A 15,165-nucleotide genomic window follows, 5' to 3' on the forward strand; every position below is an offset into this window, starting at 1 on the left:
GAAGGCATAGATTCATATTTATTTGTATATACATAAAATGCCTGTAGAAGGAAGGACTGAAAACTAGTAGTGATTATGGGGAGGGCAAGTAGGGGCAAAATGCCTAGACTGAGGATAGTTCTTCACAGCATACTGTGCCTTGATACCTTTTGAAGTTTTTTAACCATATGAAGGTATTATTTATTCAAAAAATTAAACAAAATAACTTTTGAAGGCCAAATTCATGTATCTCCTCCTCCATGAACCTTCACGGATTACCTCAACCAAAATTAAGGTGCTTAGAATTGTTTCTTTATATTGCTATCTATTCATTGAGACCTTCAAATGTTGAGTTCTTTTGTAGTCAAAGACACCTTCTACGTAGTTCTCTGACACCACCAAAATCAGTGAGGATAGTGCCTTATAAAAAGTAGCTGTTCAAGGGAGAACTAATGAATAGAGATAGAAATCAGATTCGTGTTTACCTGGAGTGGGAGATAGCAGGGTGACTTGGATCTGGCATGAAGGGATTTTGTGGGTAATAGAAATGTCCTGCTACTTCTTTATTCTTTTGACAGTTACCCTACTATATACATTTGTCAAAACTTAAAATCAGTATATTTTATTGTGTGTAAATTATGCCCCAATGAAACTTATTTTTTGTTCGATATTTCTTAAAATAATTATCTTGTGCCTAATTTCATGTTACTTTATTCACTTTTCAATAGTTCTGAAACACAGATGACTTGGGGACGGGATGGAAGTGAAGATTCATTTTGTAAGCCAATTTTTTCAACTCTTCCTGAAACCAACATTTTAAATGTGGTTAAGGTAGGGGAAAACTACTTTTTTATGTCTTTAGCACAGAACTAGAACCATTTAGTTTTGTGGTTGGAGGTTTTAAAACAAAATGACTAGTGTTTTACTAGAGGTTTACTAATATCCAATCTTTGAAATTGCTTGTAATAGTATTTGTATCAAATGTCGTTCTTGCTATTTTGTTTTGTTTTGTTTTAATATTAGGAGTAAAAGAGAACTTTAGATTTACAGAATTAATACAGTTCTAGGAATACCTTTACCAAGAAGCTTTTAGAAACCAGTATTTTTTGGAACCAATAATTTTTTAGAATTAGGATGTTTGAAGAAGTTATTACTTTAACTTAGTGATTAAGAATTAATAACAGTGCTAAAACTTTTTAGTGGCTGAATCAAATCAGTGATACCGAACCATTTAAAAAATCTCAAAAGTGAAAATTGGAGAATAAAATACTTATCTTGTCACCTATTTCAACTATTAAATGAGCATTTCTTTATTTCTTGCCTTCTTTTTCCAGACATTTGATGTTTTTTACTTTTGCATTTTTTGTCAGAAAGTTTTTATAATTTAAACTCTCCAAGTGAAATTTATCTCCTTAAGTTGTTTTATCTCTGTACTTCTGTCACAGTTTCTCGGCTTGTGTACATCCATACATCCAGAAGGTTACCAAGATCGTGAAATAATGTTGTTGATTTTAATGTTGTTTAAAATGAGTTTGGAGAAACAGCTGAAACAGATTCCTCTGGTGGACTTTCAGAGCCTCCTGATAAATCTGATGAAAAATATTAGAGATTGGAACACAAAGGTAAACCATACTTAAAGCCTTTATATTGATTTTAGCATTGGTTTTTTATATACCATCACAATTTGACTTTCATGGTGCATATGGAATTACTATTTTCTAGCCTGTTAAGATCTCTAACATATGAAAAATAAACTGAGGAAGGGACTATCTTCGCTGGAACTGTATTTTGTTTTTTTAAGATTTTATTTATTTATTAGAGAGAACAGAAGCCGGAGAAGGGAGAAGCAGACTCCCTGCTGAGCAGGTTGCTGAACTCGGGGCTCAATCCCAGGACCCTGAGATTATGACCTGAGCCGCAGGCATGTGATTAACTGATCAGTTAATCGTCCAGGCACCCAAGGAACTGTATTATTTAAATTTATGGTAACTGAATCTTCTCTAAAACTGCAGCTATTCATTTTTTTTTTAAGTGTTTATTGGGAATTTACTGTGGGCCCAGCATTAATGTATTAGAAATACAGCCATGAAAAAGATAAATCCATTGCCTTTATGGCAGTTTTATGTTAGAGAGTTAAATAATAAAGTAAATATAGATTATAATATCGTGTCAAGTTGTAGTAAGGACCACAAATTAAAATAAAGCAAGACATGGGTGTAGAGAATAATAGCAAGGCAGGGATCCTCTGCTGTTTCAGATAAGGCAGTCAGGGAAGGCCCTTCTGAAGTGACCTTTAGGAAAGACCTACATGAAATGGTGAAGCAAAGTCACAACAAAAATTTGAGTTGAATATCTATAGCCATATTAATGGTAAATGTGTATAATTTTTGTTAGGTTTTTAAGAATTCTATTTTTTAGAACCTTTTTTGGTGGAAGATTTCAAAAGTGCAAAAATAGACACGTATGATGAACCCATAAGTACTTTATCACCCAGCTTCAACAATTAACAGGACATAATCAACCTTGTCCCATCTGTTACCCTCATCCCATAGTTTCTTCCCCTACTCAGAGATTATTTTGAAGCAATTTTGTTAGACTTGAAATACTGAAATAGTTGAGGATCCCTAAAATGCAAGAAATCCCAGGTCAGAAACATGATCTTCTGCAGCTTTCATTATATACCTCTAGGGTATTTGTATTTAGGTCTATTTAGGAGCACCTGGGTGGCTCAGTTGATTAAGTGTCCAACTCTTAATTTCGACTCAGGTCATGATCTCAGGGCCCTGGAATGGAGCCCCCAGTTCTGCTCTGTACTCAGCGGGGAGTCTGCTTAAGGATTCTTTTCTCTCTCCCTCTGCACCTCCCTCCACTCAAACATGCTCCCTCTCTTTCTCTGTCTAAAATTAATCAATCAATCAATCTTAAATTAGATTTATTTAGATTTAGATTCTCCTGGAGAGGACTGTTTAGATGCAGGTATAGGTATGCCATAGCACAAAACATAAAAGCCAAGTGAGATTCTGATTAGTATATCTGTTCAGTCTCTTCCAAAGTTTATTTGTTTTTTAAGATTTTATTTATTTATTCATGAGAGACAGAGAGAGAGGCAGAGACACAGAGGCAGAAGGAGAAGCAAGCTCCATGCAGGGAGCCTGATGCGGGACTCAATCCCACGATTCCCAGGATCACACACCCTGGACCGAAGGCAGGTGCTAAACCGATGAGCCACCCAGGGATCCCCTCTTCCAAAGTTTAAAACTGAATCTGTGTACTGTGTCTGTTTTAGCAGGTCCTAGACTCCATGCTTTTTCTGAAAATGAGGCTCTTTTTATAATAATGCTTCCATAAGGGCAAGAAGGGATGGTGGATGATTTAGTTCCACTGACCTATTTGAAAAATCTTGCTTATTCTTTGTTTTCAGGTGCCTGAACTCTGTCTGGCCATAAATGAGCTGTCTAGTCATCCACACAACCTTCTGTGGTTGGTACAGCTGGTTCCTAACTGGACATCACGTGGAAGGTATAGAAAATTGAGAAATAAGCATCAAGAAAAATTTATATTTACATTAATGAAATACTTTGGTCCTTTATTCTCTTTCATCATTCTTTGAATGTTGGATCAGTCTTTTATTTCATAGTTGGCCATGGGGAAAGGCATTGTGACAGCCTGATTCTAATGCTTAGATCATTTTGTGATATCCTTGATTTTTAATTTTAGCTTATAACAATACAGATGGCACATATCATGAAAATGAATGAGTTAAAGAAAATGAGTTTTTTTTCTTTTTATTTTACTTTAGTAAACATAAATGTGAGCAATAAAATAGATTTTCTTTCAGTGAATCAGCAGGGCCAAAGATAAAGGCTCTTAATGATTTGCCTGAGTTTCAGACAATTCTAACTTAATGTACAAATATTTTACACGAAAATCTTACAGTTCTATTAAAGTTTATATGTTCCTGTACTGCCGTCTCTTGAAATATTAGCTATGTTTCCATTTAGAAGGACTCCTTTGGGCTCATTTATTTGCATCTTTGCATCTCAAACAGTATTGATTAAAATGCATTCTAAATACTTTAAATTCTAATTCCAGGCAACTAAGACAGTGCCTCAGCCTAGTGATTATTTCAAAGCTTTTGGATGAGAAACATGAAGATATCCCTAATGCCAGTAATCTGCAGGTATAAATAATATTTTTGTTTTCTTTTCATAAATGGGAAAGATCGTGAGGTATAGGGAAAAGTGATGGTTCTTAAGTCAAAAGTTCTGAGGTTAGATCTCAACTCTCAAGCATAATTATATAGTTCATATAAACTTTAAAATGGTACTTAACTATTGAGATCCATTACATGGACATGATATCATACCCAATACCATAGGTTAATTGTGGACAATTAGATGAATCAATGTATAAATACTAGTGGGAAAATCAAAATGTGATATATATGAGACTATTAGTTCACCTTATCAAGGTTAGCGATTTTATCATAAGATTAGAAGTTGCAGAACTATTACACATAATTGCATCTTGTACTTGTTTTTTTAAGTTTTTAAATTTTTTTATTTTTATTTTTTAAAGATTTATTTATTCATGAGAGACACAGAGAGAGGCAAAGGCAAAGAAAGACAAGAGAAGCAGGCTCCTCAAAGGGAGCCCAACGCGGAACTCGATTCCCCAACCCGGGATTATGCCCTGAGCCTAAGGCAGACACCCAGCTGCTGAGCTACCCAGGCATCCCCTTGTGCCTGTTTTAATATTAAATAATCCTTAAATTGTAGGGCTTAAACATGGTTGTCCTCTAGTACTTGTTCAGTGGTAAATATATCCTGTATATATGAATGGGTTTAAGTATGTCCAAAGGAAGCTCCACTGAGGGATCCCTGGGTGGTGCAGCGGTTTGGTGCCTGCCTTTGCCCAGGGTGCGATCTTGGAGACCCGGGATCGAATCTCACGTCGGGCTCCCGGTGCATGGAGCCTGCTTCTCCCTCTGCCTGTGTCTCTGCCTCTCTCTCTGTGTGTGTGTGTCTGTCGTAAATAAATTTTAAAAATTAAAAAAAATTAGAAAAAAAAAAAAAAGGAAGCTCCACTGAGAGGTCCTGAAAGCTTTTTACAAACATTAATAGCACTGAGGGAGCTATGGGGGCTACACATGGTTGGAATTTTAAAACTCAACATCTAACCTGTTCTAGATGTGTTCTTGTATGAATTGCAATTCAATACAAATGCTCTTTTCTCTACTAGGTCCTAGGGATGAAAAAATAAATTAGAGACTCTGCTCTTGAAAACAATCTAGGATGAAACAAAATAAACCAGCCATTTTAGTACAGTGTAGTAAGAATGATAGAAGTATGCACAGAGTGCTGTGAGACAGATTGCAAGGGACAGCTGGTTTCTTCATTAGCAGAGTTCAAGTAGATTTGATTCCAGATATATGGGGACCATTTCTGAGCCACCAGGCAAATAGCTGTCAGTTCTTTCAGTGATACTTCCATCAAAAAAGAATTCTTTTCAGAATTCAGGGACTTCTACTCTTAGAGAGATTTAGCTTTGCTGACTTTAAAATAATTTCACAGAGAAAGCATTCTGTTTGTAATGCCATTTGGTCTCCTCCTTGAGCTTTTATCCTCAATTACAAATATCAAATCTTTTAATTTAAAATCCCTTCTAAGCAAATGAGAACTTTTAAGTAAAGGAGAATTGGATATCCCTGGACTATAAAGAAAGCTAAAGGAACAAAATTAGAGAAGGCAAAATGAACAGAGGACCACTGAAAAAAAGATTAAGAAAGAGCAACTGTTCAATTTTTCCTCTTCTGTTGATAGATATCAGTCCTACATCGCTATCTTGTACAAATGAAGCCTTCTGATTTGTTGAAGAAAATGGTCTTGAAGAAAAGGGCTGAACAGCCAAATGGCACTATTGATGATAGTCTTCATTTGGAACTTGAAAAGCAGGTATCTGGGGCTAGATCATCTCTCAAAAGAATACATATAACTGGTGCCAGTTTCCTAATGACAAGCTAATAGCATAGGCATTTCTGGATTTAGAGACTTAGGTACATTCTAGCAACACAATTATAAAGTGCATGATATTTTTTACTTACAGCTGTCATGAAATTCTTCAGTAACCCTGAGAGTTGAGAATTGAGGTCAAACGATGGTTGTTGGTAATTTAATACTGGGAGTATTTTTTGGTACTCCTTTACTAGGGCAGTTGCAAGATGGCAAAGGGAATGCACTTGATTTAGAAATCAGGAAGCCTAGGTTAAATGCTTGGCTTTTCCTGACTTACCAGCTCAGTCAACTTAGCAAATTCTTAGTCCTTCCTGGGCAACTCTCCTAATGTGTAAAAAACTGGGATGGTATCTATGCTAGCTAATTCATGGGTGTTTTCTTTTATTTCTCTAACAGGCATATTATCTGACGTACATTCTTCTTCATTTAGTTGGTGAAGTTAGTTGTTCTCATTCTTTTTCTTCTGGACAACGGGTAGGTAGTTTTTAGTATTTTCTTGTTTTTAATAAGTGCCACTATTGATGGAATGAATGAACATTCTTTTTATAGAAGAAAACTTTGTAAAAGTTAACTTTGGGTTTACTATAGAAATCCCAGTATACCCTGGAAAAAGAGAAGTAATAGTAACTTTGCAACCATATCTTTGGCAAGAATTATCTGCACATTAGTTCTGTTTATTGGAGTGTAATTTAACCATCATAACTTGACAACAGTGTAATACCAGGGTCACCAAATGGACCAGCTCTTAGCTGGTGTCTTCCCATCTCTTCTCCCACTACACTTTTTTTTTTCTTTAGAAATAATATTTGGAAAAAAAATATTTGACTTCAAAATTAAACTAATAGTAAGTCAGGCTACTTTACATATGCATTTCTTAATTATCTCCCCATGTCAAGATTTTCATTTTGAATTATTCTTTCCTTCCCATACTTCCATAATCCATACTTCTGGAGAAAGTTCTTATTTAAGTCATCATATTTCATACTGTCGGTATTCCAACCTGTTTTAAAACTTAATATTACCTCCTTAGGCATTGTGAAAAGGACATAAGACTGGTTCATGAGGGGTTGTCTTAGGTTTTATTATTTGTTTTGCTTTTGGTTTTTTGTTGTTGTTTTTTAAGGAGACAGTGTTACATTGGTTTCAGGTGTACAACATAGGGATTCAACAGGTTTATATGTTATGCTATGCTCACCACAAGTGTAACTACCATATGTCACCATGAAGCACTATTACAATACCATTGACTATACTTCCTATGCTATACCCTTTTATCCCCATGACTTACTCATTCCATACCTGGAAATCTGTATCTCCCACTCCCCTTCAGCCATTTTGCATAGCCTCTCACTGTCCCCCACCCACCTACCCTCTGGGAACCATCAGTTTGTTCTCTGTATTTATAGGTCTGTTTCTGCTTTTTGTTTGCTTATTCACTTACTTTGTTTTTTAGGTTTCACATATAAGTGAAATCATATGGTATTTATCTTTCTCTGTCTTATTTCACTTTCACTTAACATTCTAGGTTCATCCATTTGTCTCATATGGCAAGATTTCATTTTTTTTTCTGGCTGTATTCTATTTTATATATATATATACACACATATCTATTATATATATATATACACACATATACATATGTGTGTACACACATACACATATATACTACATCTTAATCTATTCATCTGTCACTGGACACTTAAGTTGCTTCCATTCTCGGCTATTTTAAATAATGCTGCAGTAAACATAGGGGTGCATATATTTTTTCAAATTAGTGCTTTTGTTTTCTTTGGGTAAATATCCAGTAATAGAATGACTGAGTCATTTGGTATTTCTTTTTAAATATTTGAGGAACCTCCATGCTGCTTTCCACGGTGATCACACCAGTTCACATTCCCACCAGTAGTTACATGAGGGTTCCTTTTTCTCCATCTTTGCCAACACTTGCTATTTCTTGTCTTTTGATTCTAGCCATTCTGATAGGTGTAAGGTGATGTCGCCCATTGTCTCATTTCAAGGATCAATTTGCAACAATTTGAAATGCCATCTTTATTACATGTTCAATTCCCAGTTCTTTTTCTGGACTCTTTTCCATCTATTTGCTCTTCCTGTCCCAAGACAACAGTTTTAATTAACTTTATTTTTACATAGTGTATTTGATATCTGATATAGATCTGTTCACTTATTTTCAAAATATTTTAAAATATTTTCCAGCATTTTCTGTTTAAGATGATACTTGTTTTTTCTGCAAGTGAGTTTTATTATTTATATATTTTTAAAAGATTAATTATTTATTTATTCATGAGAGACACACAGAGAGAGAGAGAGAGAGAGAGGCAGAGACACAGGCAGAGGGAGAAGCAAGCTCCATGCAGGGAGCCTGACATGGGACTTGATCCCGATCCCGGTTCTCCAGGTCCACACCCTGGGCTGAAGGGGCACTGAAACGCTGAACCACCCGGGCTGCCCTGCAAGTGAGTTTTAGAATCAGTTTGTGCTGGGGCACCTGGGTGGCTCAGTCAGTTAAGCCTCTGACTCTTGATCTCAGCTCAGGTCTCGATCTCAGGGTCATGACTTCAAGCCCTTGCTTGGGCCCATGCTGGGTGTGGAGCCTACTTTAAAAAAAAAAAAGAATCAATTTCTGCCTCCACCCCCCTAAAAAATGTTGTTGCAATTCTTATGCATTCATAGATCATTTTGGGATGTTTCTCCATGTCTTCTATATCCTTGAGTAAACTTTGATTTGATATGATTTTTTTTAACTTTATTTTTAACTATATTTATTTTTCTTTAATTTTTTTTTTTTTTTATGAGTTTATTCATTTGAAAGAGAGAGGTATGCCTGGGTGGCTCAGCGGTTGAACTTCTGCCTTTGGCTCAGGGCATGATCCCAGGATTCGGGATCGAGTCCCACATCAGGCTTCCTGCAAGGATCCTGCTTCTCTTTCTGGCTGTGTCTCTGCCTCTCTCTCTCTGTGTATCTCTCATGAATAAATATATAAAATATTTTTTTAAAAAAAGAGAGCAGTGGGGAAGGACAGAAGCAGAGGGAAAAAGCAGACTTCCCACTGAGCAGGGAGCCCAGCACAGGGCTTAATTCCAGAACCCTGGGATGAGGACCTGAGCCAAAGGCAGACACCCAACTGATTGAGCTACTCAGGCACCCCTGTATACAGATGGCAAAAAGATACATGAAAAGATGTTTAATACCACTAATAATCTAGGAAATTAAAATCAAAACCACAATGAGATATCTTTTTGCCATCTGTATATCTTCTTTGGAAAAATATCTGTTTAGGTCTTCTGCCCATTTTTTTATTGTAGGGTTTTGTTTGTTTGTTTTTTGGTGTTCTTTATATATTTTGGACATTAACCCCTTATCAGATATATCATTTGCAGATATCTTCTCCCATTCAGTAGTTGCCTTTTCATTTTGTTGATGGTTTCCTTCTCTGTGTAGTAGTCTTTGTATTTTTATAAACACCATTGTACATAGAATTTTGTTTGCTCTCCTCTTTTTGTTGTTGTTGTTTATTTATTTAAGTAACTTCTGTACCCAACATGGGACTTGAATTCATAACCCCGAGATCAAGTCACATGCTCCCCTGACTGAGCCTGCCACCTGCCCCTAAAACTGCTCTCCTGATTGGAACCTAATGTAGTCATCTATCTGTTTTACTCTTATGTGGTCTTCACATTCTTTTAAATTGTTTTTCTTTTTTTTTTTTTGGTTAAAGCAATGATTATTGTTTAAAAATTCAATTATTATAGGGGCACCTGGGTGGCTCAGTGGTTAAGCATCTGCCTTTGGCTCAGGTCATGATCCTGGGGTCCTGGGATCAAGTCCCACATCAGGCTCCTTGCAGGGAACCTGCTTCTCCCTTTCTCTATGTCTCTCCCTCTCTCTATCTCTTATGAGTAAAAATATAAAATCTTTTAAAAAAGTTAAAAAAGGGATGCCTGGGTGGCTCAGTGCTTGAGTACCTGCCTTCAGCCCAGGGCATGATCCTGGAGTCCTGGGATTGAGTCCCACATCGGGCTCCCTACATGGAGCCTGCTTCTCTCTCTGCCTATGTCTCTGCTTCTCTCTCTCTCTCTGTCTCTCAAGAATAAACAAATAAACTCTTAAAAAATTTTTTTCAATTATTATAAAACTATATAAAGTAGAAAGTAAAAGACTCCCATGCCCTCCTATAAATTTCTCCATAATTTATGTATATACTAACTTATTACCTTTTTTTTTTTTTTTTTTTTTTTTATTTATTAATGATAGACATAGAAAGAAAGAGAGGGGCAGAGACACAGGCGGAAGGAGAAGCAGGCTCCATGCAGGGAGCCTGACATGGGACTAGATCCCGGGTCTCCAGGATCACGCCCTGGGCCAAAGGCAGGCGCTTAAACCGCTGAGCCACCCAGGGATCCCCCCTAACTTATTACCTTAATGAAAATGGAGTCATACTATTCATATTATTTGCAACTTATCTTTTTTATTGCCATAAGATATTAACACTTCTAATAACTATAGTATTTCAAAATCTTTACCGATGAACATTGTATTATGCTCTTTGTAATTATACACAGACTAACTTGAACATGCTATTTGCATGTCTACCAACCTATATAAGCATTTCTGTAGAAAACTAGAATTGGAATTGCTAGATCATAGGTTGTAAATTTTTCAAGTTTAAATTATTGTAAAATAATGGTTATCACGTTTCCCTTCAAAAAAGTGTCCGTTTATATTCTCACCTTAGTATATTCAACCTTACTATACTGTATATATGACAGTGAATGTTTTGGACAATACACATCTCAAACTTAAGACACTTAATTTCTCAAGAAACTATTTTTAAGGGATCCCTGGGTGGCTCGGTGGTTTGATGCTTGCCTTCGGCCCAGGGCGTGATCCTGGAGTCCCGGGATCGAATCCTGCATCAGGCGCCCTGCGTGGAGCCTGCTTCTCCCTCTGCCTCTCTCTGTGTCTCTCATGAATAAATATATAAAATATTTGTTAAAGGGCAGCCCAGGTGGCTCAGCGGTTTAGTGCTGCCTTCAGCCCAGGGCGTGATCCTGGAGACCCAGGATCAAGTCCCACATCGGCCTCCCTGCATGGAGCCTGCTTCTTCCTCTGCCTGCGTCTCTGCCTCTGTGTGTGTGTGTGTCTCTCATGAATAAATAAATAAAATCTTTAAAAAAAATCTTTATTTAAAAAAAAAACTTTTTAAACCTTGTTTTGTTCATAGAGAAAAAGTAAGCTGTTACTTGAATATTCCGTTAGAGAATATGTTAAAAAAGAAGGAGGAGCACCTGAGTGGCTCAGTCAGCTAAGCTTCTGCCTTTGAGTCAGGTCATGATCCTAGAGTCCTGGGATTAAGCCCCTTGTTAGGCTCCCTGCTCAACAGGGAGTCTGCTTCTACCTCCCTCTGTCCTTCCCTCTCCCCCTGCTTATGCTCTCTTTCTCTCTGAAATAAATAAATAAAATCTTAAAAAGGACTCTTTAAATTTCTGAGCATAAATCACAGTCAGAATTCACATTTTCATTAATGTAGCTTAATATATAACAAAACAACTCTCATGTTTGTATATATTTTTATGTTAATTAGCAGTAAACCTTAACAGTCTTACTGTTGTGGCAGTTACTGTTTTCACTAATAGGACTACTATTACGTTATGGTTAATATCAGAAATCACTAACTAGAGAAAGAGATTTTTAAATGATTGTTAGTTGTTCTAGCAACATCATCTCTGTTAATTTGCAATGCTTCAGAGTTGTTTTCATCCCTCATGTCTGTTTTGCACAGAAACACTTCGTGCATCTCTGTGGGGCTTTGGAAAAGCACGTTAAGTGTGATATTAGAGAAGATGCTAGACTATTCTATAGAACTAAGGTAAGTGTGTTTTTTATAAGAATTGTTAGGTTTTGCTGTTGTTGTTTGGCCATTAATTAATGGAAATTAATATTTGAGAAAGAGAAGCATATAAGCCTCTCTTTAAAAGAAAATGTAAAAAAAAAAAAAGAAAGAAAAAAAAAAAGAAAATGTAAGATGAGAAATATGACTTTTTCCTTTAATAACAAATCAACTGCTAGTAAATACTTCTAGCTAGATTAAAAGTGAAAGTAGGGATGCCTCAAAAAAAAAAAAAAGAAAGAAAGAAAGTAGGGATGCTTGGGTGGCCCAGTGGTTGAGCGTCTGCCTTTGGTTCAGTGTGACCCTGGAATCCTAAGATTGAGTCCCACATTCGGCTCCCCACAGGGAGCCTGCTTCTCCCTTGGCCTGTGTCTCTGCCTCTCTCTCTCTCTATCTCTCATGAATAAATAAATAAAACATTAAGAATAAAATAAAATAAAAAAAAAAGGAGAGGCGCCTGGCTGGCTCAGTCAGTAGAGCATGTGACTCTTCATCTTGGGTTCATGAATTCGAGTCCCACATTGGGTGAAGAGATTACTTTAAAAAAAAAAAAAAAGTGAAAGAGAATATATATACAGTGGAATATTACTCAGCCATCAGAAAGAATGAATATCTACATCTACCATTTACATTGATGTGGATGGAACTAGAGGGTATTATGCTGATTGAAATAAGTCAATCAGAGAAAGACAATTATATGGTTTCACTCATAGGTGGAATATAAGAAACAGTAAAAGGGACCATAAGGGAAAGGAGGGAAACTGAGTGGGGAAAAATTAGAGAGGAAGACAAACCAGGAGTCTCCTAACTCTGAGAAACAAACAGGGTTGCCGAAGGGGAGGTGGGTAACTGGCTAATAGGCATTAAGGAGGGCACATGATGAGATGCACTGGATGTTATACTATATGTTGGCAAATTGAATTTAAATAAAAATAAATAAAAAATAATAAAACACTTTCCTAAAGTCAAAAAAGTGAAAGAGAAAAAAAATCTCAAGACAAATACATTTTTCATTTTACTATACTCTCTACTCTAAAACTCCTGACACCTGAAGAGAAAATTCTTCCAGTACTAATAAAACTTACAGTTTCTTTTTTCATGGTACAAAATTAAGATTTTTAGGCTTAAGTTAGTTTTGAGGATTAAAAGCATTGTTTAATTAAATATGTTTTAAAAGTGGTTATAACATTTTGTGATGGTTGAAAACTTGTTTTGTTCATAGAGAAGAAATAAGTTATATGTTATTCTTTGAATATCCTAATTAGAGAATGCATGAAAGGTTTCTGAGTTCTGCATCACCTAGTCTGAGCTCTATGATAGAAATAATTCAGCAGTAAGTTTACTAAGCTTTTTTTTTTAAAGTTTAGTGTATTCAAAGACCATAGAAAAGCTGAATATGAGTATGGAGTTAGGAAAGCAACTTTAGTATTAATAAAATGATTTTTAACATTTTATCCTAAAACAAACTAAACACTTTTTTTAAAAAACCTTTTCTTTTAAGGATTTTTTTTTTTTTGATTTTTTAATTCTAAATCATCTTTGAGCATTTGTAGTGTAGAGCTGATTCTTTTTTGGCATTGTGTTTGGATAAGTCATTAAATGAAGTTTCAGCTTTGTAACTTTATATCTTACATTAATTAACTGTAAAGGTTAGTCGTTTCAACAGTGCCCATTTGGATTTAGTATGTGTATATATTTTAGTAGATTTAAGTTAAATACAAAGATGAGCAACTAATGAAGTTGTATCAGATTGCAGATTTTCAGAAAAATGTAGGGGATAGCTCTTTGCCTTAGAGTGGAAACCAGTTTCAGAGAAGCACATTCTTTTGAACATTGACTAGAGTTACTGGCCCGGAGAACTTGGTGGTAGTGGCTACTGCTGACAGACATGCTAAAAGGGGACCACCCAAGGTTTTTGTTTCTTAAAGCTAAGGGCCGGCATAGATTGGTGCCAGAGCTCATCTTACTTAGAGTGTAGAGAGACACAGAGGTCTATGAAAATTGCGTTGGGGATGGTCTGCTGAGGAGTTTCCTCTTCACAACCTGTAATTGAAAAAGATGGTGATTATTTTAGAGAAACTGAATCGGCTGAACTCTAAATGGAGAAAAAAGTAGACCTTTTAATTTACTTTATAACTTCAAAGCAGCTATAAAATTCCTGACTGGTTTAAAACATTTTTCTGAAGCAGTTATGTTTAAGAGCTAATTGAGCATCTCTAGAGTGGTAGGAAATTTTGAGTTTCAGGCAGAGACTCACTAAGCCTTCAATGTAGGAATATACCTATTATTTAAAGACAATTCATAGTACTTTGCAGAAACCTAGAGAGGCAGAAGAGTGAATCTTGGATCTTCTGATAGTGTGGAAAGGAACAAATGACAACTATTTTTGTGGCCTTGAGTCTTTCAAACAGAAATTGGAAAGACAACAGCTAAAGCCTTAGGCCGTATACAAAACCCACACTTCAGCTTCTCTACATGGGTGTTCAAAAGCCAACAAGTTAAAAATACAAGTGTCTTGAAGGTAGGGAAGGAATATGTTTTTTCTGGATGATCTTTAGTAACAAATGGGAAAATAGAGTCCTAAGCATTCAGTAATTTAGATGATGGTGATGGATAAACGTCTTATATTAATCACTGATTTCAAAGTCTCTCCAGAAGATGAGTATTTTCTCTTTCTTGACAAAAATTAAGTTGAATTGTTGAGTGTGGGCCTGTCACAACTACCAGATCTTTTATATCCAGCATTAAATTGATTTTAGTTAAGGATGTTTTGATCTGATCCCTTTCCCCTTTTTGATATTTTTAAGGTAAAAGACTTGGTTGCCAGGATACATGGAAAATGGCAGGAAATAATCCAGAACTGTCGGCCTACTCAGGTGTCATTTTATTAAACAGTTTTATTTATTCTTAGTAGTATTGCTAAATGGTATTTCTTTATACTGTTTGAAAAAAGTATGCAGAGCACTTGCTTCTCCATGTGTTAAGATAAACTGAAAATTCCAGTATAATTGTGTATGTTTTTTCATTTTGGTTTGCTTTATTATTACTTATTTCCAAAGATGGTTGAGCCCGTTTTAAAATGTCACATTGCATCAAATGTAGGTTATTTCATGAGGAGCATTTTTCTAAACGGCTTTATTGAAATAAAATTCACATATCATATTTCACTCATTTAACATGATTTTTAGTATACGCACAGAGTTGTGCAGCCATCACCACCAAATGTTTTAATGTAAAACACTTTGTCACTCCAAAAAGAAATC

General features: G+C 35.8%; 1 protein-coding gene across 3 annotated transcripts in view; it reads left to right on the forward strand.

The window, feature by feature from the left end:
- The window catches only part of SLF2 (SMC5-SMC6 complex localization factor 2), a 51,235-nt gene that overhangs the window by 29,155 nt on the left and 6,915 nt on the right, over positions 1 to 15,165 (forward strand). For all 3 annotated transcript variants that reach the window (XR_005380509.1, XM_038578541.1, XM_038578542.1), the window contains exons 12-19: positions 708 to 810; positions 1,425 to 1,601; positions 3,401 to 3,498; positions 4,072 to 4,159; positions 5,802 to 5,933; positions 6,390 to 6,467; positions 11,795 to 11,881; positions 14,710 to 14,778. Coding sequence is in view for 2 of the 3 variants with exons in the window: in XM_038578541.1 (XP_038434469.1) it covers positions 708 to 810; positions 1,425 to 1,601; positions 3,401 to 3,498; positions 4,072 to 4,159; positions 5,802 to 5,933; positions 6,390 to 6,467; positions 11,795 to 11,881; positions 14,710 to 14,778 (832 nt within the window). In the remaining variant the exon portion in view is untranslated. The remainder of the gene's footprint in view (positions 1 to 707; positions 811 to 1,424; positions 1,602 to 3,400; positions 3,499 to 4,071; positions 4,160 to 5,801; positions 5,934 to 6,389; positions 6,468 to 11,794; positions 11,882 to 14,709; positions 14,779 to 15,165) is intronic.

Source organism: Canis lupus, chromosome 28 (assembly GCF_011100685.1).
Source record: "Canis lupus familiaris isolate Mischka breed German Shepherd chromosome 28, alternate assembly UU_Cfam_GSD_1.0, whole genome shotgun sequence".
Lineage (NCBI taxonomy): Eukaryota > Metazoa > Chordata > Mammalia > Carnivora > Canidae > Canis > Canis lupus.